Source organism: Corvus cornix, chromosome 12 (genome assembly GCF_000738735.6).
Source record: "Corvus cornix cornix isolate S_Up_H32 chromosome 12, ASM73873v5, whole genome shotgun sequence".
NCBI classification, from domain to species: Eukaryota; Metazoa; Chordata; class Aves; order Passeriformes; family Corvidae; genus Corvus; species Corvus cornix.
In genome coordinates, this window is record NC_046342.1 from 4886745 (window position 1) to 4909581 (window position 22837).

The 22837-nt window shown below is 40.7% G+C and overlaps 1 protein-coding gene across 2 annotated transcripts in view; it reads right to left on the minus strand.

Moving 5' to 3' along the window:
- Positions 1-22837, minus strand: part of PRKCD (protein kinase C delta) — a 60652-nt gene that overhangs the window by 8469 nt on the left and 29346 nt on the right. For both annotated transcript variants that reach the window (XM_039558718.1, XM_039558717.1), the window contains exons 2-9: positions 17224-17358; positions 13112-13311; positions 11782-11842; positions 3277-3433; positions 2602-2633; positions 1837-1922; positions 1455-1584; positions 762-862 (exon numbers count right to left, since the gene is read on the minus strand). In XM_039558718.1, the coding sequence (XP_039414652.1) occupies positions 762-862; positions 1455-1584; positions 1837-1922; positions 2602-2633; positions 3277-3433; positions 11782-11842; positions 13112-13311; positions 17224-17338 (882 nt within the window). In that variant the 5' untranslated portion in view covers positions 17339-17358. The remainder of the gene's footprint in view (positions 1-761; positions 863-1454; positions 1585-1836; positions 1923-2601; positions 2634-3276; positions 3434-11781; positions 11843-13111; positions 13312-17223; positions 17359-22837) is intronic.

Here is a 22837-nt window from a genome sequence, read left to right on the forward strand (position 1 = left end):
TCTTTAGCACAGGGAAACCTCTTTTACATATGGAAGATCCCTGAGATCAAATTTCAGTAATGAAAAGATTGAGCTCCAGTGTCATGAAAGAGCTGGTGCAACAGCTCTCACTGTTTTCAAAGTAAATATCCTGTGAAAGCTTAGGAATACACATCTCAGAGGAAGCACTGTTGGCTTTTGTGAGATATTTTCCTGTTTTATTTCAGAGCTTGTGTCTGAATCTTTATTTGCAGAAGCTGACCACAAAAGAATCATGCTGGAGCAGGAGATGAACAAGGCAAGCTATGGGGCCAGGATTAATTCCAGAGGGGTTTTCTGTGTGTGTGTATATATTTGTATCAGAAGAATAAAAATTGAGAAAATGTGGTATATTTCTCCTTATTCACTTAATTTTATCATTCAAGTGGAATTTTAAAGTTGAAGCATGTAAAAACAGATTTCAGCATTATTATGCCACTGATTAATCCATTAAACAGAAAGGGACAGAATAATCTTGGCACCACAGAAGAACAAAACTGGATTTCAGGAAACCACACACCCTTTTAAAAATTTTGAGTGATACACCCCTTCCCCTATTTCAGTTTCAGGCTACTGATATCTTTGTCAGTCTCTGTAAGTGTCAAATTAAAAAAGAAAAAGCTGTTTGCCTTTCCTCTTTTCCAAACACAGTTCCCCATAAAAGTGATGCAGAGAAGATGAAGTGAAAACCCCAAAGTGCTCTGAAAACAAATAATTACCTGACAAATGGCAATAAAGCTTACCTGGCTAACTTGATTTAAAGCTTCAGCTAGCAACTTCTGGTTTATTCCACATAAGTTTGCCACCTTCTTCTGGCATTTATGATGGACATTCATCCCACATTCTAAAAGAAATGTACGGATTGTTATACAAGCATCAGGAAAATAACTGACATTACAACAAACTGCTGTTTTCTGTGCAGTCAGAAACCTTTTTTAAGACTGACTGGACATGGACCTGTCATTGCTACCAAAATTACAGTCTTTATCCTTTAACACAATGAAGGCTGAAAAATGTTTCACAAGGAAAAAATCTCCACTCATCATTACTTTATTCTCCAAATCACTGACAATAAAGAATCATCTTGCCTTTTTGTGGGAGAATTATAAAAGCAATGTTTACAGTAAATGCTTTGAACACACTTTTAGGTGCTACGTTGAGTCAGTCTCCAAATTTCAGCTATTCCCAAAGTAGTAATTTCAATAATACTCAAGATTACACCTCTGGGGTGTCTCCTGACTCCTTTAGCAGCTCACCTTGGCTGAGCTGTCCCACAAGCCCAGTGCCTCTGTCTCTCTTTAGTACAAAAGCTTTTTCAGCCCATATGGACTGATGAATCCCACCCTACACCAGACACAGTGTGCAGCAACCGCAGTCTCCAGTGGGGGGAACACTGGAAAAGCACAGAGAGCTGCCAGAGCCCTCCTCCTCCTCACCTTCACACTTGAGCCCTTGCCTGACCAGCCCCCAGAGCAGGCTGCCACAGTGGTCACAGAAGGTGGGGCTCATGTAGTTGTAGACTCTGAAGCGGTGGGGCATGTCGATGTTGAACCGCTCCTTCTGGAACTGAGCACAGCCACAACAATTTCATTTCAGCTCCCTCATCCAGCAGGAAATGGATCTGCCCATCACACACCACCCACCCCTCACAGAGCTTTGCCCACTGCTTGTTACAGTTCGCACAAAGCAAAGACAGAACCTTGGGTTGTACAGCCAAGCATCTCCCAAATGGAGTTGGCAGCTTCTGTACAAGGTTTTGTTAGTTCAGCAATGTTTAATTACATAATTACACTCTAAATATATTGTTCCAGCTCTTACCATTGTGTCCCTGCTGTTGGCTGCAGTACCAGTACACCTCCCAATGATTTTATCAATGCATTTCTTATGAATAGCAGCATTGCATTCTTCAAGACATGCACAAGAAAAAAAAGGATTCCTTCAGATAATAAACACATGGGATGAGATGTTTGCATTTAACAGCAGAATGTGAAAATCATACTCCTTTTGCATTATACTATATCCACCAAAAGCTTACTTTCTATCAAGATAATAGTCTTTTTAAAGCTGATTCCCCCATCCCTTTTCTTCTACCATAAACTTTATTTCTAAACTAAATCAGCTTCCATTAAGCAATGCCCCCAGCATTTGCCAACAGGACAGTATTACACTTTTGAGCTTTACCCTTTGATAGCTCCTCCCTGCTTGGAATAATGCACAGATCTATGCTAAGTCAAAAGTGATTTTCAATTCAGCTGTAAAAACCCTCAATAGTTGTAATTCATTTTAGAAAATGTTTCACAAAAAACTGATGTCATAAATGAGTGCAACTTTTCAATAGCATTACAGACTTCTGAGAAGAAGAGCCAAGTCTAAATCTTGATACTAAAACCTCAGGTAGGAATCAATCAGATTCCTTTGGTTATTGTGCAAAAGTGATATTTAACATCTACTGCTAACCATAGTGATGATGCATTGTGCCATGCAAATTTACAGATTTTTTTTCAAGAGTAACTATTAGATCTCCAGATTCATGTGGAAAGCAGCATAAGAAAAAAGGAGAACAAAACAGAAAAATCAACTTACGTCTACATTTGTATCCCTGCTTGTTGAGTCCCCTGAAAAACAAATTATAAAAAAGGAAATCAATAAATTTTCTGGAATAAAAGGTAGCTGGTGTTTATTTTATTTTTACCATGTCAACCAACCAATTACTAAAAGCTGGTCAAAATTCTGCTAATCAGAATCCTCTGTCTTAGGAAAGCAGGATTTAGAAGATAAGGTCTTGTGTTTTGATAGATGAGCAAATTAGGAGAAAAACCCAGAAATGACAATGTTTCAATCACATGGGAAATCCTCCCAGCCTGACTTCGGACAAAAACAGCCTTACTACCAAAGGGATCCAACTTCTGGCTCTCTGTGGGTCTTTAGTCTCAGACCCACCCATCTCATTCTCCTGTGACAGAGCTGCTGATGATCACAGGCCAGATATCACTTGAGGCTGATGGAATTTCTGTCTATTACTTCAGCGGCAAAAATGTTCAAGCTCTATTTTTCATTTTCATTTTTCATCTATTTTTTTATTTTCCAATGTGAAAGACAACTATAGTTCTTAGGTATAAAAATGCATTTAATGAGTATATAACCTCAATTCCTCAACCCGCACAAATTTATTTGTCACATTTTGTCTGAGTATACCCGAAGCAAATTTTGCAGTTATTTGGCCCTTGAAAGTGGGGAAGCTTAGATTTTCCTTCTTACCACACAAAGTCTCTGCAGACAGAGCAAAATGTAGGTTGTCCAAAGAAGGTGGCAATAAATTCATGGTTTTTGATGTAGTGGATTTTGGCTTGCTTGATAGCCCCTCTTCTGTTGATAGTTACTGTCCCCTCCTCTTCCTTCATCGACTGTCTGCAGTCTGAGGGGGAGACAAGAAAACACACTTTTAATACTTCCAGGTATTACAAAGGTTAATAATCACTTCTCCCAAATGTTCATCTTGTTTTTCTGTTTCAGACTCATGTTTCTGTTCATCTTACACCTGCACTCAGCAGACTTTCAGTCCAGCAGGGGTGCTACAGGAGCACACACTGCTTCCCAAGGTGTCCTGTGCAAGTGCTTCCCGCTCCTGCCCACACAGAAAAAGCCTTCAGCTGATGAACTGAGAGCAAAAAGCAGGGATGGAGCACAGTTTTGCTAGAGAAGTGACAACCACTTTTTTCTTGAAAAAAAATAAATACACGATTTACGATATGTGATTTATGTTTAAGATAAAGAAACATTTTATTGGAAGCAGGAGAGTCAGCAAAGCTTCCCATGCTGCTGCTCTGCCTGCCCTCCTGAACCAGGACTACAGCAGAAATTCACATGAATTGCTGCAGGACCTTCTGGGTGACCACAGGACCATCCTACTGGAAGGTGGCTTTCTTCCAGCCTCCAGAATCATTAAGCAGCAAGGACAAATGAGATTTTCAATTAGACATTTCCATTTTGCTGTCTCCTAACGCCCATGTCTTATCTGTCTGCAAGTCTCAGTCTCATTCCTCTCCCGTTCTAGCCCCCATGGAGTCAGATTATTCAGTATTATAATAATGCTACCTGCTCCCATCTACTGTAGCATCTAATACTGAATCACATAGAAACTACACGTAGCATTAAGGCAAGAATTAAAGCAACAAACAAATTCTCAGGTTCCAAGTCCAAGTGGCTCATACAGGTCCTCATTAGAAGTTATGGTTATTTTCACTCATTTCCAAAGAAGCTTCTGAGTTTCTTTTACAAAAGTGAGTATTTGTGGCTGCAAGACTGAGATACAAATTCAGACTATTTAGTCTTAATTAGACATTTTTAAAGTCATAGGGGTTTGTAGCAGAGGTAACCCAATGCAGGTGTATCAAGAGACGGGGTAAGTGGTGATTTAACCCTAGAACACATTTCTTGTCAACTGAAAGGGGCTGTTGAGGCACAATCCCATCCAGCAGGGAAAGATAAAGGCTTGAGCCAGCAATGAGGAGCTGATCAGCCACTAACTCCATCAGCTTTGGCCAGCAGCTTGTGGGGGTCCCAGCCTGGAAGAAATGTGGACATGGTTCACATGTCCAAAGTGCTGCAAAGCTTCAACAGGAGCTTGCTGGTTGCAGGCTGGGAATTTCCACAGCAGTGGAGTAAGGAGAAAGTCAGAAGAGCATTTTTCCCATTGTCAGTATAACAGTTTTTAAAAATTTGCTCTGTTGCATTGCTGCCTTTTACCATTATCAGTGGGAGCCTTGATTGTAGCACTGACAGGAGCAGATTTGTTTCCTTTGCCAAGTCACACTCGCTGCAATGCCTGAGCTTACTACGAAGTTACCCAGGAACTCTGGTTTTCTGTCTGCTAGATGCACCTGGTTCTTGTCATTTTTTTTAGCTGGCTGCCACCACTGCTATTCCAGCAGACTGCTGAACCTGGAATACAATCTGTCACGTGAACATTCTGAGTGTCCTAAACGAATTTATCTGTCACAGCCTCCAGCAGTCACACTGCAGCAGCATGTACTCTTAGAAAAGAAACGACATCATCAGCTCAGAGGTTAAGGAAAGATTAAGCATATTACTGAGAAAAGAAAGTTCAAAAAAGGTCCCCGGTTCTGCCACTAGGTATTAATGTTCTTTTCTGAGGAACTGGCCAGCTGGTTCAGAGAAAAACCCATCCTGACAGCCCCTGAAAGGACCTCCCAGTGTGCACTCTGACAGCCCCGGAGTTACCTCTGCCCCTCCAGGAACAGCATTCGTTTTCGTTGTTCAAACAGGCTACTGAGTTCCCCCAACACAAACTCATCAGCTGCTGCACTTCAGCTTGTGGCAGTCTGCAAACAGCGCTATCTCTTTGTTTAATCCTCCTCAGCAAATACACAGACCTCACCCACTGCTCCCCAAACGCTGCAGAGAAACAACACTTGTGTGGTGCAAGGGAAACAAAGTGGTTGAGAGGCAGCAATACTTCATATTGTTTGCTGCACCAAGAGGATGTCTTTGTAAAGGAGATTTAATCAGTAACAGCAACAAAGCAGAAAAAGGCCCTTTGCTTTATGGCAGTATTCTGAGGAGATCACCTGAGATGCAGCAAATTAACAAACAAAAACCTTTCTAAAGTCTGTAACAACGGCAAGCCAAGTGTTTAGTGAGGAACAAACGGGTGAAGAGGACACCTCATGCTGAAATACTTGGAGCAATTTAGTATTGCTGATACTGCGTGCAGAAGTCTCTGACAAAACTTGATCAAGATATGGTAAACACTGGTGTTTCCTCCCTGTCTGAAGCCCTGATATCAAACTTAAGAGAAATGTGTGAGACTGGCATTTAGTTCTTTGAGAGGGTAATTATATAAACAAATTGTTTGGGGTTTTTTCTTCTTTTTTTTCTTTGCACATTTTCCTTAAGTATACTTTAATGGGGAAGAATGCTTGAGCACAGCAAAACCTCAAAATCTGCATGTGAGAACACAGAGTCTTTACAACACCAGCTGCCCTGTGCCTTTGCGAAAACCAACCGATATAACAAAGTATAGCTGAAAACATTTTTGTCTGGTTCAGAAGCAGCAGAGGGGTTTGGAGAGCAGCTGTGACTCAAGTTCATCTGGAGCTGAGGTAGCTCTGAAATTACAGTGTAATTTCAATTTACTATGGGCACGTCTAACAAGTTATATTTAATGTGTAAATTGCTGTTAATGTGTACTGCTCCAGAAAAATTTAAAGCAGCTCAGCCAACCCTGGAGTCAACTGGAGAATAAAGGCTTAATTTCAAAGATGCAGGGAAATCAACAATTGCAGGGAAGTAACTTTCACAACTGTATGGATGCAGGGTGGAGATGGGGGGGGGAGGGAGAAACACAAAGGGAAAAACTTTGCTTCCCCCTCCAAGCAAGCCAGGATTCCCATAAATGAAATGCCTGTCATGAACCAGCACATGGTCAGAAAGAGCATGTACAAAACAGCTGAATCAGCAACTAGGATCCAGGTGACCTCTGCAGCCTGGACTTGACATTAATCATTTTGGAGCCAGCACACACCATTAAACATAATCCATTTCCTCTAGTGAGAGCTGTGGTTAATATTTGTCACTGACATATTCATGTATTTCAAGGTCCCTTCTCAAAACTTGCAGCTGATCTGACACAAGCCCCCAGAACTCCTCTGTGCTGTCCTTTCATGAAGAAACCATTAAGCAGGGCTGTGAATGGACAGTGCAGCTCTCCAGACTGCTCTAAACACACCCCTGTATTCACTGCTCAGCTGCAGTGCCCGTCCTGCTGAACATTTCACAGTCCCCACAGCCACTAACAACACCCAACCCATTGCCTGGAAAACATTTACTAAAATAATATTGCCAGAGCTCTGCTGAGCTGTAATAAACCTCAAGGTGAGATGTCACATTGTCTCAATTGAACCTCAAAAGTCCAAGGACAAAAGAAAACAACCTCAGGATAACCCTGCTAGTTTTTTTAAAAGAAAGCATTGAAAAAATATTTACCATCTTCAGAGTTCATTTTTCATTTTAACCTGCTCATTTCATGGTGCTGTTTGTGAACAGAGGAAAGATAACAGTGCTACTGTCAGAGACTGGGAACCAGGACTTCACTTCAGACAGGGACAGGAAAGGAATTTTCTGAGCTGGTTGCTCAGGCTGAGATTTGCCTGAAACTTTTATTATAAATTACAAACCCCACTAACATTTCTGTTCAGTGTCTGTCTCCTTCTGCTGTTCTGCAGCCTTGCACTTGGCTTTGTTAGAAAGTTAACTGCACCTCCAGGTCAAGAAAAATATTAATCTCTCAGAGCAATCATTAAAAGGGAAAGCTTGTTCCTTACAAAGGAGACTTTCCCAGCACGGACTCTCTCAGAGGCAAACTGCTCTTTAACCTGGTCCTGGAGAAGATTGCTTTAAAGATCATCTGTTAAAAAAACCAACCCAACCAAACCCAAAAAGCCCAAGAAACCATTTACAGAAATAAAAGTTTCCCAAAAGCCTACAGTTCTGTGACATGAATTTGCTATGTTAAATCATTCTGGTCCTTGTGCTACCCCTCTAAAGAGGATCACAGGTTTGGGTCAGAGCATTTAATTCCTATGTCCTGCCACAGGCAGGGATAACTTCCACTAGACCAGGTTGCTCAGAGCCCTGTCCAGCCTGGGCTTGAACAAATCAAGGATGAAGTCCTGCCTTGGCTCCTGAGCCAGCACCTACTGCTGCTCTGACAGAGGGGCTGCTCTGCAGCTACTTCAGTATGTACTGACCTAACCTTTGCTAGGCATTACTGACACCAGGGTCTTGTAGAAAAGTATAAAACAAAACATCAGCTTTAACAAGCACTGCTTTTTAATTCAGGATTTAAAAAAACCCCAAACCAAACACACTCCAGCCTTTGTAGTGCTCCCACCCACCCAGAGCTGCAGTGCCTGTGCTCAGCGTACAGAGCTCTTGTTTTACAGCTCAGTGTTTGCTAAATGCTTCTGCAGAGACCTCTGGTATTCTCATTTGTGGTGATAAAACCAGGAATAAACTGGAAAATAGGTTTTCTTTCTTTTTCAAAAAGAACTTTTAAAGATAACAGCATCTGAATCAAACTTTTACTGAACTGAGTATCAGATTTTCTCTGCTCCACACGACACGTTAACTACCTTGGGAACCACAGCCACACCAACCTGGTGTCTATGAAATCACTACAACTGCAACTGCCTGACTTTCCTAGAGAAAAATCAGAAGATAAAGCCTGCAGATTTTTTATTAAATTCATGCAATTGCACTTCTAGGTGCAGATGAAAGCAGATGCGAGGTGAATAACCTCCACATTCGCAGCATTTTCTCAGTTCAATGATTAAATCATACCAACATCCCCATGTACAACTGTAAGGCCCAGTTCTGGCTTTTCAGCCCTCATCACATTTATTTATTGAAAATGTGACCATCCCTCCACAACACCCCTCATCCATAGAGATACTTTCTTCAAATCTCACAATAGACAGATTGAAATGGCAAATCTGTGATTTACCCTATTATTTTTCACAGATAACTCAGACACATGCTGATGTCTTATGCTTCCCCAACACTCATTTCAACACACAGAACAACATATTCAAAATATATGCAGGTCTCTGGTTCATGTCCGTCTCCTGGAAGTCAGACAGTTGAGATATCAAAAGTTGACATGCAAATGACTCACCTTCTGGTACTTCTAATGGCATTTTAAGGAAAAAATTCACTATCCCTTTCTGCAGGAAGCTGTAACCAGCAGAACAGCAATTCAGAATTCACAATTCAAACCAACTAGCACACTCCCAAAGCTGCTAACACTGCACAAGACACTCAGGAGAGCGAGGTTCTGCCTTTTCTTACTTGAGGTCATCATTAACCACATTTGAATAAACAAAGATCAAGCAAAGCATTACACGTATTGCAACTCCCACCTATTAAAACTAAAGCTGCTTTACAGAATTATAACCTAGTTTCAATACTACAATGAGAGGAGAGGTAGAAGGAAAACAATTTCAAAATGAAAATTGAGGTTAACACCCTGTTCTCACATTTCACACACCAAGAGAGAAGCTTTTGAATTTCCAGCACAAGCTCATATTCAAATCACAGGACAGAAGACAAAAAAGTTCTTTGACAGCTCTAAGGGCTCTGCAGTCCCCATTTTACAGGGTCTAGAAAGAAAAAACCTCTAAGTTTGGTAAGACTTTTCATATGTAGCCCTAAATCAACTGGCCAGGCCTCAATCTGGAACAAGAATATTCAAATGAAAAGTCTCAGTGTAGTCTACCATGGAAAAACCTTAAATACCAGCTTATTCTGTGATTTTTTTTCTCTCTAAGAATATACCTGTTAATGGAGCAATAACAGTCTTATTTCCCAATACTGCTCTGCACCATCGAAGCAGAAGAAAGCAGTTTTCTCTAAAGGTGGCAGAATGTTTGCTACTTAGAAGAAAGGTTTAAAAAACAGCAGCTTCAGTTTGCAAAACAAGCCAAAGAAAGAATTAGTCACTTTGTGAAGTGCTTGGAGATTTTCAAACAAAAGGCAGCACCTATAACTCAAAGATACAAATGGCAGCAGTACCTTTGAATAAACCAGGGAACGACTGAAATACCAGTTTCAGAACAGGCCTTTTTAGGTATTTTAGAAACACAGCTACCATAGAGTTCTGCAGGGCAAGGCAGGTCAGAGGGAAAACAAAATGACAAGTGCATAGGAAGGAATGCGAACAGTCGCTGAGCTTTCAGCTATTAACTGAGGGTTTCAGCAGTGTGGGGAATGGAGGTTAATACAAACATCCTTGCAATGCACCAGCAAACCTCTCTGCTCTCACACTGCTAAGTGCTGATTTACCTAGAGAGAACATTTACAGCACTGCAAGGATGAGCCAAAAATCAGTGTTTGCCTCTTTAGCAGTATCACACACTGACAGAAGGGAGGTGTACAACCTTGAGGAGGAGTAGTTTGTTAAAATGGATTGATATTTGCAGCGTTCACACGAAAAGATCAGATTGAGTGAGTTTCCTTCACAAAATGTAGATGTATAAATGTCTTGAAAGGCAATTTCCATCACTTCTGTGGTTTAGTTACCAAAAATGTATCTGTGACTAATTTCATACAAAGCAGAAGGTAAATAGGAAGTCATTGCAAAGTAGAAGGTCAAAAAAGTGCATTAAGATGTGAATATTAACCTGCCAGTTAGAATATAAATGCATGACTTAATGATCTGTTTGGTATTTAGGCTTCATCCACCACCATCTGCAATCCCTAATAAAGGCAGTGAAAAGAACTGCAAGAACATAGCATCTATTTTTAAATTATTTTGATTACTAAATAAAATTAATGTAGTACTTTCAGCACACAAGTTTATTACCTTCCTACTAACAGCTAATAATAAATTATGGAAGGTTTTCACTTATGCCATCTCTACTTTTCCATATGTCTGTGTGGAGAGGAGGAAATCAGCTTCAGCCTCATTAAATAAACAACTGAAAATACAGAAATTTGGTTTATACAGGTTTGCTTGAGAAATTCCTGGGTATCCAGGGGAAATGGATTTCTGTATAGCTCATTAAATAGATATGATCATAATACCACTGCCCCACGAAACAGCCTGGCACAGGAAACTACGACAAAGACCAAGATAAATATTTTCTAATATAATAGCTCACACCAGTTTAAATGCAAACCTGAGGAAAGCTCTCCCTTACAGGCTCTTTAAAGTGACAGTATTTTTTAAAATTTTGCTTTAAAGAGTTAACTTTTCCTAGGGACCAAAATAACAAGCACATAGGCTGTGTTTTTTGCCATCACAAAGATGAAACATCACCTCTGAAATGTAACCTATGCACATCACATTCCATCTTCAGTAAAAAAATGTAGGGTACCTTCACAATGAACTTGTTCTAGAGCTCAGAACCTGTGCTCCCTCTATAAAATGTCTGTGGGGGAAAATACCCCATCCATGCTTCAAAACTTCCTGCTTACTCTTTTCAGTTATTTATAAACACATACTATTAAACCTTATAAAAGACTGATAGGCTAATCTGGCAGACCAGTTATATTATAATTACAATATTATTCCCAAGAAATAATGGTTTCCTGACTTCTAGTATAGGAAAGCCTTAACTACAAGCTAAGCAAGTTGTAAAGTGTACAGCATTTCCCTTAGGAAAGGACTCCCCAGATACACAAATCCATGCCAAAATTCTTGGTTTTATCACTGTACTTGAAGCTTCCCTCCTAGTTCATTTCCAAATAGCCTGGGTAGATTTCTGACACAGACAGGCTGCTCACTTTTTGAACTGGTACATCAGATCATTGACCAGATTTGCATTTTAACACTAAACCATTCACTCATTCCTACAATCAGTTTCTGTGATTAGTGAATAGGATGTCTGAATCCCAGGAAACTCAGACTCACTTCACCAATCTACAAAAAAAGTTTCCCACATAACCTAGAGCAACAGATTCAACTTCTTTGCCCCTAAAAAGGAACAGACAATATATTTTCTATCACATCAAAACACGAGGGCAGACACATTAAAGATCCAAAAGTGCCTAAATGCAACAGCATTTAGACATGAACAAATCCAGCCATGAGTCCACAAAAATAAAAGAAACTTAGAAAGCAAATAAAATTAATTAATAACATTCAACTCACTATACCAGGTGATTTTTTTTTGTATGCTACATCCTGTGTTCTGCAAAAACCTTTTTTCACATAACTGACTGAAAATAAACAGATGACATTACCTGCATCTTCCAAAAAATACTGCACAGCCATCAGCACCTTCCCCTGAGGTTGAAGGTCAAGCTGTGGAAAGAAAGATAGCAACAGTGAAGTGTGTGATTGACTGCATCTCTCAGGAATTTAAACAGCTCTTTCTAGGGTATCAAAGTAGGCTATTCAATAACTGTTTGATTACAATCCTCTTCCATATCTCACTATTGCAGCTGAGTCAGGGGCTTTTATTCTCTCGCTTTTACTCGTGTGCTGCATTGCTTTGATGTGTCCCCAGGAGTTCAGCACAGTCAGAGTTCACATTGTTTGTCCACGTCCCTTTCCCGTTTCTGCAAAGAAGTTTGTTGGCTTCTGTTTTTACTGTTCATAAACTCAATCTGCACAGGAACCCAGCTCTAAAAGAAAAAGTCTATACAATCCTTTATATGTTTATTTAGAATACAAACCATAGTGATATCAAATGCTGTTGCTGGCAGTGAAAAAAAGTCATATAATCAAAATTTGTTTTCCTTTCCTCCTCAAAACCATTACACATGGTTTCTGTGGCAAATTCTACAGACCAGCAAAAAAAAAAAAAAGTGCTTTTTAAGCCAACAGCTGAGGTCAGTTCCTGCGCTCAGAAAAGTAGCCACTAATTCTTAAACTGCTGCCTTCATAAAAGATAAGAAACTTTTAACCATGTAAGAGTGACTCAATCTTCACTTCAGCACAGAGCAAAGTACCCCTGGGTTACACTAAATACAACTTGGGATGAAAAATCCAATCCCCAAACAAAACCAAACCACAGTTACATTAGATACACCCATGAACATAACCCAGCAAATCCCATCATCCTACAGGGATAATGAATGAGTTCATCTCTAAGGCAATGTCTGGCACTCAGAACATTTGCCCAACAAAGTTTGCAGAAGGCCAAGACCTCAGTTAGAGCTACTGATGCCAGGCTGTCACTCCACACACAAAAATAACCTTGTAGGCTATGTTGAGTGGTCTCTCTGATGGCCATGATGCTCTGTCCAAATCATGACAGGTTGTATGGAGAAAGTTTAACACTGATGATGTCAGTGTGGTACCTGTTCTATGGATAATAAGCAGAGGATTTGAGACCATTGAACTGGCTAAAACTGATCACTATTAGCTTTTACTCTTCTGAATAATTGTTCTTGTCTTAGAAATCAAGTTAAGGTGTGAAAAAAACCTCAAGTGTAACAGGTGAATACAAACTAGAGAGATTCTACTGACCTAGGAAAATCTGCAAATCTACAAGGCACAAGGCATTCATTCAGCTTGAAAGAAACAAAACTAGGTTGGCAATAGTGAGGAATTAATCTTTTTCCTTACCCAGAACTCTGCTTTGCCATTGCCTTTCTTGCACCGTTCTGCCAGCAGTGACACACCCACAGTCACTTCAGACAGTGGCTCTTCTGCTGCTTTCATCAGCACAATCTGGATCACCCGGCCCTCATAAATGTGGGCATCAAAAGTCGATTTCCATTCGGGATACATGGTGGGTTTCTTCTGAACCAGAGTTTTCCCTCTCTCTGAAAGCCACAAAAAAAAGGACAGAAACTGTAAAATGAATATAGATCTAGTAATTAAACTCAACAAAATAAAAGAGGGAATGCTTGTACTGAAACTAAAAGCAGACTTACTGCTTCTTTTACCGTGTTGGAACAAGGTTTAAATACTCAGTTCAAGTGTTCACAACATGGAAGGCAAAGCCCACCCTGATGAACATGCAAAGGCAGTGAAGGAGTTAACACAGAGCCAGAGAGCAGGAGGGGCAAACCCTGATGTGGAATTCATAAGCTGGTTTAGTCAGTCACAACTTGACAAGGAACTTGACATGGCTCCATTCTGGTATAAATCTCCATGAAGTGTCATATGATCATAGCGAATACCTACTGCTGTAAGATAAATTAAGATAAACCTTACACTGACCCAGTTTAAATTGAAGCCAGTGCCTGAGAGATGAAAGGCTTCACATTTCATTAATCGACTTCCAAGTTATCCCAACATTTCACTTGTATTCATAAGTCACTCTTCTTGGCATTGTACTCTACCATGACTGCTACTTTCTAAAGGGTATTTCAGGGCCTTATCTGTCATCTGTAGTACATGCAGACCTTGTGTAGTTAAGGAATAACAAAAAAAGCTAAAATTACCTCAAAAAATGTCTTTTTTTTTTTCTCCTTCTTTTTTCTTCGGTTTCATTTCAGAGCATCTCAGCACACTCCTTTGTTAGGAGTTTTACAGTGCTTCACTATACTTAGTAGATGGATTTTTTTCCTTTTTGCCAAGAAAGGCTGGATGATCCTTGAAGTCCCTTCCAGCCTGGTATTCTATGATTCTAACACACAGCTTCAGTCTGTCTTACTACCCATTGAACTGATTTCTTCCTGTCATATCTCAGGCACAGAAAACAGCCAGTGACTGCACATCCTGTGACCAGCTTTGGCATATTTCTAGAGCTGGGTCTCTAAGTCCCATCAATACATCCAAAATGACGGTGTCTCCTAAGAAACCACAGCCAGCTCTTCCCTGTGACTCTGGCACACAGTGCCACCTCCCAGTTTTCCTCTCATTTGCTGCCAAGCCAATTACTCTCCATTTGTGCCCAGGTAACTGAATGCAATATTCTACAATCTACACAATTTCTGCTATTTATCAAGATAATTTTTTTTGCAATAGAAGTGCTTTCTAAGTGCCTCTCCAGCTCTGAATGATCCATTTGCTGTTAGGATATCAAGGCAGTAGTAAAGCAGATTAAATAGTTGGACCCTTCCCCAGGAAGCCAAGGTGTGGTCTGTTAGATACTTAATATTTTAAAATCTTCCTGGAAACTCAAGGCAAAGTCAGTGTTCATTCATTAAGAGTGTGCTGGATGCATTCCACTCAGCTGTGCTGAGCTCTGCAAACAAGCACAGGGAATGGTGTCCTTGCACTGCTTTGTTAGGGAATGCCTGCCAAAGGCAGCACTGGGAGTTACAGCTCAGACACAGCCCTGAGCCACTTGCCAAAGGACATTCCAAAATGCTCAGAAATGGCCACCTGAGGACCTCTCCATTGCAAACCAAACTTGAGCATCCTTCCTCTACTCAATCAGCAGCTTTTCTCTTGAATTTGGGGAACTCTGCAGATAGAAAATTCAAGCCCTTCACCGTACAAACGTAATTCCAGAGCCCTGTTCTACGAAAAAAATTTTGAAAATATTGTTACAGAATCACAGAATTGTTTAGGTTGAAAAAGACCTTTAAGATCAAGTCCAACCATTAACCCAGCACTGCCAAGGCGACCATTAAGCCATGTCCCCAAGTGCCACATCCACACATTTATTTAGAGATTGTTAGGACAGACAGTAAAGGCAAGGAGGAGGATAAAAAGCAGGCTGTCTGCACAGCAAGGCTTTTACACTGGCCTGCTTTTTGGATTGCTAAAGGCAGACCCCCTTCATCAAAAAGGCACAGTTCAGGAGGCATCCTTGGCAGTAGGAGAAACTGCTTATTTGCAGAACCTTTGACAGTAATTTAGGGTTTGCAGAAACAGCAGCAGTTTGTAGAAGAGTCGGTAATACTCTTTGCAAGATTCTTAGAGGAGGAAAGAATGATTTCAGTCTGTCCACAGGACTCTCCCCTCCCTATTCTCACGTCCCAAGTAATATCTGCTTTGATTAGTCACTATACACATTTTTACCCTACATAAAACAAAGAAGGTGTCTGAATTACTGGCAACAGCTTCCAGCCTGCCCATGCTGCTTTTGTAATTAAAATCACAGTAATCAAGATTTGCCATGGATCATAATCCTTGTCTGCAAATGAACACTTAAGTGTCAGCAAAGAACAGCCTTCAAGAACACTGTTCCTGCCTCTGCTGTGCTCAGGCCTCCTTGGCTTCTCTGCTCACACTCCTGACTTCAAAACACGTCACATGTTTGCGAATTGGCTCAACACCTAATCATTAAACACCAGGATTTTCTCTTCCTATACAATAAACTTTTCCTTGATCATGTTTCAGCATTCAAATCCAAGAAGAAGCTGTTCCACATCTTGTTAAACTGACAACAGGAGCATCAGATTATTTTCCTGATTACACCAATCACCTACCTCTCCAAATAGTGCCCACTCCTCCCCCTTTTTTTAGTACGTCAAATACAGATGGAAGCAAAGACTAGGAAATGTTGGAACAATTCTACTTTTCAAAAGCAAATGGCTGGGAAAAAAACAGTGCATTTATTTAGATTACTTTCATTTCTCCACATATTCTGGCAGATGCAACACCTTCAACACCATTTCTTCAGAGGTTCTCCCAGCAGACTAGGAAACTGCTTCTTTGGAGCTTAGTACATTTGCTGGATGACAACACTTTCTGGAAAAGGCACCATGCCTTGTATTTAAAGTTTAAATGCAGCTTTTATCCTCAGCAATAAGGGAAAAGACCAATCACGTCGTGAGGAAGAAGAAAATTCACCCTTTTCTGCATTCTTTGATGTTTTGTGAATCCCTAGAGCCATAATGCAGGATTAGAGAGCTGCAGTCGAGCCCAATACAGCAATTCCCTCTCATCCTGTTTGGCTACAGTGGTGTATTCTAGCCAAATGTCACAAAATACTTTAAACCTTTGGACCAGTTTCTGTAAAGATGAGGTCTTTGAAGGCTGAGGGCCTGGTGAGTCACTTGGTCTGTTCAGCTGGAGAGGAGAAGGCTGAGGGGAGACCTCATTACAGTTACAACTTCCTTGTGAGGGGAACAGGAGGGGCAGGCACTGATCTCTGCTCACTGGGGCCCAGTTACAGGACCTGAGGAATGACTTAAAGTTGTGTCAGGACAGGTTTAGGTTGGATATTTTAGAAAAAAACCTTTAGAAAAAGGTTCTTCCCCCAGAGGGTGGTCGGGCACATCCCCAAGGCTGACAGAGCTCAAGGAACATTTGAACAGTGCTCTCAGGCACAGGGTGTGAGTTTTGGGGATGGTCCCATGCAGGGCCAGGAGTTGGACTCAGTGATCGTTGAGGGTCCCTTCCAGCACAGCTTATTCTGTGTTTCTGGGCTAAGAGGACTTCAGGTGCGAGTCATTTCAAGCAAACAATTCTGCCAAAGTGCCTCAGTTACTACAACAATAACAAACTGCACCTCTCATCATTACCTATGCTCCAAGCCAATAAAGATCATTTGCTGCTCTCTGCTTGAGGACAGTTCTCTCAAACCTGCTGCAGTCCAGCTCCCTCTTCATGGCACCCCTACTACACCTCTCTCCTGTGTACTAATAAAGAAGCCTTGTTTTAAGGTGGGGGTAGAGACAACAGCCATTGTTATTTCTCCAATTCCAAAAGAAAAGCTCACATTGAAGTACCTGGCATGACAGAAAGGGCAGGACTCACTGCCATTCACAGATTAAGGAGGATTACAGTATTTCTCAAGAACTTATTCAGGAAAGCATCCCCATTTGTAACCTCACCTGTAGCCAAAGCTTCCTTCATCTTGATAGCACAGAAAGGCTGTAGTTGTTCTCCTTGGTTCTGCACAGGTCCCAGCTCAAATGAGTTGAAAGATATCCGTAAAAAGGGGGCCATTGCTCACGAAGATACACAACCTACGTGGAAAGAAAGAAATAAAAACCACAGAGTAAAAGACCTGATCTGAGACTTGTAAGAAAGCAACACCTCTCTCAGCAGCCATCAGAGCTCCTGTTGAAGCTATGGTCACATGGCTTCTATTCCAGTATTGCTTTCAAGTGGCAGCTCACAAATCCTAGGAAGTATCCAGAGCTAGTGATCCAACCTGTGAGCCTCTGTACCTGCACATCCCAAGCACAGAGAAGAGGGACAGGCAGAAAAAGCTCCAGAACTACCGCACCACCTGCTTTAAAGTGTCAGGAATTACAAGAACTCAAAACACCTGTAATTTCTAAGTCAGCAAACAGGTGTTTCATTACAGTCTTCCCCCATTCTTAAGAGCTCCTGAATTTAGAGCAGATTTCAGTTTACAACTCACAGCACCTTCAGCAATGGAGTTTGTCCTGTATGTCAGTATTGTTTTGTGAAACAAAAAGGACTTGTTCAAAGCAAAAGAGAAAACAGGCACTTGATAGAAAAGCAATGCTAGTGCATTTGGAGAATGAGGGATGCAAGGAAGGAGGGATTAGGAGAAAAGAGATAAGGTAAAAGGAATTAGGAGAAAAGAGTTAACAAGGTAACAGGAAGAAATGGTGGAAAAAAATTAAGACTTGAAACTGGGCTGAGCGGGCCTTTTGACTGTAGATTGTCAACCAGCTCGGTCAAACAGCACTAGGAAGAACATTTCAAGCAATCCTGCACATGTTGGCATTTTTTTATGTAAAGACATCAACCTGAGAAACAATTAACATTCCTCTTCTATCTCATACAGTCATTTAGATAAAAGACTGAAATCAAGGCTCTTTGCAGCAAGACACCATACAGCTCCTGACAGCATCATTTACACATCTCCCACTCTCCCCATGTGGAGACCATTTTCAATAAACAGAAAAATTTTATGACTAACTTTTATGGAGCTAGCTTTTATTAATTGACTGTTTCCCCACTTTCTTTTCTGTAGAGTAAAACAAGAGTTAGAAAGCAAGTTTAGGATTATTGGTACCACTGTTTATCCCCCTGAAGAACTGAAAGCCATGACTATAATTCACATTCATGCAGTCACCCAGACTCACAATAAAGCCATAATCCTCCCACATTAATCCACTGCTTATTGCAGCTTGGGGCACCATTTGATGAGGAGGATGTTGAGGTGACCTCACAAAGAAAGAAAAATAGACAGCTTTTGTAAAAATTAACAAATACCATCTGACAGCTCACTTTCACAAATGCAACTTAAGCACAATGCTCATCAAGAGCTTTAATGAGGAACATATTTTAGCTGCTCAAGAGACCCTGTGCTCACTATGTTCAGAACTACACCCCAGTAATCAGCTACAGGACTTGCCAACACCAGATCACATATCATTACTACTCAACAAGGATGTAAAAGAAACCAGATTTCAGCCTTGTTCACCTCTGGGAAACAGCTCTAAGACTCAGTGAGGCCACAGGTAGAAACAGACTGGGTAGGTAGCTCCCACTGGAAGGTTTATTTAGCAGAATCACAGGAGAATTCTGCTGTAAGGGACAGCCCAGCTAGAAGTCACAATTTCCAGTAAGCCTGTGACTATATTAACAAAAAATTGGAAAGCACTGACAAAGCTAAACTAACAATTGCACTGATATCACTCAGCCCATGTGACTCAAGCCAGTGTTAGTCCTGAGACAGAATACAAGGATTTACAATTTAGTACTTTAACTCCAAGTTATCAGATACACTAAAAACAGGTACAGTGCATATGCATTTTGAATAATCCCATAATCTTTCTCATTTCCGACGGCCAAATACATATACAATATGGAGGCCACATTTTCACCTCTGTTTCACAGTTTTGAATATGGTTATTGGCTGTAGTTTCATTGTGCTCAGCTTCAGAGCATCTCCAATGCTCGCTTCTCACTCAGAAATGCTACACATAAGCAATTCAGCAGTTAGGAGAAAACACCACTACCCCAGAGTTTCTGATGATGGTCTAAGTCCAAGGTCACAGTGGAAACCAGAAGAGAACTGCTTGCTTTTACATTTAACAACAGCTTAAAAAGAACCCCAACAAACTCAGCTGCTGCCTGTTCTTGCCAAGTTTCTCTACTCATACATTATGCTTTTTTCGCAGAAGCAGAGATCTTAAATGCCTGCATGCAAACTCTCACTGTATGTTGTAGACTATACTGTGACTGAAAGAGGTTAAGTGAGAAAGGAGGGCTTGGATTTGCTCCTCAAATACATTTTCTGATCCTTTCCTATGCTAAGATGTACTGTGAGATAGTTGACAAGTATCAGCTGCACTACTGTAAACAAAAACATACCCCACTAAAACTGTTTTTGGCAGTGAAACTCGGTGAAAGAGATGAATTTTAAATCAACAAAATCTCTCAAAATCCCTGCTGAGTACACTCATCCAACTCACAACGGAAAAGGAAAGCAGCACACAGGCTTTCCATGGTGCATTTTACACAAGAGTCCACCTCCAATCTGTGACTGTCACAGAAGTGACAGCACAAGAGTTGACTCTTGTTTTAAGGGATGTATCTGTCAAGAACTGAAACTGAAGCAGAACACCAGCTTTGAATTGAGGGAGATTTTACAATCTACTCATATAATCTGCATTGCAGCTATGAAGTAATAAAGCCAAACTGTTCTCCCTAAAGGGCAAGACTTTATCCAAACCAAATAGTGGAAAAACTGAGATGCGAGCTCCAAGAATACTACAAGTTTAAATGACAGGTTCAACATCTCAATCAGTTTCAAAGTCAAAGTACAGTCTGAAAAAAAAACCCCAAAAATCTAAGGGAAAAATATTCCAGTAACATTACTCTACATGAAGTAGCTGGTGGTGGCCACAGTGGTTTAGAGCACACCACTGGATGCTGTGCTGCACAACCTTCATTTTGTCAAGGATCCCTGATCTTCTCTATTCCAAACTAAACCCATGTTCTATGTTATCTGGGACAGATTCTGCAAAATCCACAATACTTTCCATGGAGCTTTAAAATTGAGAGGTTTTGATTGTTTAATATGGAAAGAAAATCAACTGTTTTATTATCAACTACAGAGAGGGGAAAAACTGGAAACATCTTCACATTGTCAAGTCAACAGCTGCCAGATGAACAAATGTTCAATTTTCACACTGATGTGTTTGTAACACATGGTTTTAAAGAAACCTTCAAAGCAAATTAAAACCTTAAATATTCCAAGGAGAATTTTATCAAGATTTGCTGGCACAAAATTCACATTAGATAAAAAATCTTCTCCACAGAGATCGAAGGGACAAAGGGTAAATTCTGCAGTTTCTCTCCTTCCAACAGTGCCCAGCTCTCAGGGACTGGTGGAGAAGGCAGTGCTTGCCAGGGTTCCTTTGTTGCTCTAATTCTGCCTTATTATAAACAGTGAGGACAAGCCAGCTCCAGCACAGCCTAGAAACAAAGACACAGTTGTAACTTTTACACAAAGCAGGAAGGCACATCAAAGCAGTGGATGATCTGGAGGAAAAGCAGTGGATCATCTGGAGGAAACACTGGCACTAGCTGACAACAGAGCACTGAAGAGACTAAAAACTAAGGGGCCCAAACAGAGCCAGGCTGTTCCATCACCGATAAGGACCATATATATCCATGAGAAATACAATTGAGAAAGCTCCCCTGCTGGTTTGTGCCTCTGATTTCCTTGTATTAGTCTGTGAAACATTTTGCAGATGGATGTAAAGCTGCAACACATCATGGCTTTTCCATGCTGTCTCACAGAACTGCTCTGGGTGGCATGAAGTGCCTGATTCCTGCTTAGCTCCTTGCTGAGACTGCTTCCAGGGCCACACAACTGGGAATCACCAACAGCACCACACACAGCTGACCAATTTGCATTCTTCCCTGAAAAGATGCAGCAGTAACTTTTTCTTCCTTAAGATGCAAAAATATAGATTCTTTCCAACTTGCAAGTACCTTTTTTACATAAGGATTTCCTGTCCTCTGTTCTGGCAACAGACAAGGAAGACAGCAACAAATTACTGCCCAACTTATTGCCCCCACAGCACTGCCAAAAACACAAACAAGGTTCTCTGTGGTCTTTGTGTACAGCCTGCAAAGGAGATTATGCTGCTTGCATGGCAATAATAAAGGAAAGCCTACAAACAGAGATGCTGGAAGAGTGATTAGCATCCTTCACCAGTGCAGACTGCGTGTTTTTGTTGCTCCCATGTGTGACAGCCCACACTCCCTGCACTTGTATCCTTTCAGCTGATGATCCAAGAGAAAAAAACAGTACCTACGCTGCAGGACAACCCACTGAACCAAAGGAATGTGGTGCTAACCACTGTCTACACTGCACATCTATGATTAGTCTACAGAGACTTTTAGCAGGTTCTGTTGCAAGCCCTGGCCTTTATGTGATGTTCTGCAGTTCAATCTCAAAATGAAGTCAGTTTACAAGAGGCTTACTATATTTGCTGTTATGAACCTTGTCCAAAAGATACATAGCAGCAGCCTTCATCAGCTGGAATTCCCTAGGCACTACTGCTACCCAAGTAAACCCTGAAAAACATACTCATAACCAATCTCAAATCACTTTACATCATGATGCTGAACACTCACAGCCACCAGAGATGGCAAAACCCCCCATTATCTGCAGGTGCTGCTCTGAAAGCTTAAAAATTGCTCTCCACAAAACAGGGCTAAACTGACATGTTGATGTAGGTCCCTGCAAAAAAAGAAGAGTTCTCCAAAAGTACTGCCCCTGCAGCAGCATCACTCGTGCTTTTATTTAGGTTTAGCTGTTAATGTACAACTATGTCCTATGAATGGTTTAATTTAGAAATGAGAATTGTGGGACTATACTCATGACAGCAAAATATATGCATCCGGTGATACTTAAATATATGCAGTTATGTTCAGAAAGTCAAGGATAAAAAGAACACTTCTAAAAGAGCCCAACGAACTACAATTTCTATAGTAATATTTCTAAAACAGTGTATCTTCATAAAATGTTTTTAAATAATTGCACAAATTTATGAAAAGTAAGGAAAAACAACAAAAAAAATTTAAGTCACAATTCAATTTACTTCCTGTTAAACTTACTGCAAATTATTTTTCTTTCTGGTAGATAATTTCAAAATGACAGTTCCATACAATGAATTCTAGTGTAAATGATGCAAGATCGGGGGTTTATTTTGTCTTTTTTTAAAATAGTACAAGTAGAGTGGCTCAGAGTCCTAAGCCTAGCTTGGAAAAAGTGTAGTTACCATTTCCTTCCCTTCCTCCCCCAAGTATTTTAGTCCAGATACTTCTGCTTTTTCTGGGTTAGGCCAAGTCCAGAAACAGAAACAATTACATAAAATCTCTCACTGTGTTGCAATAGTCTGAAGAAGAATCCATCCAGATAAGCCATGTAGCAAGAGATGTTCCTTGGTTTCATCCCACTTGGCCAGGAGAACAGACTGTTTCCAAGTTTCCACACCTTTTTTGCAT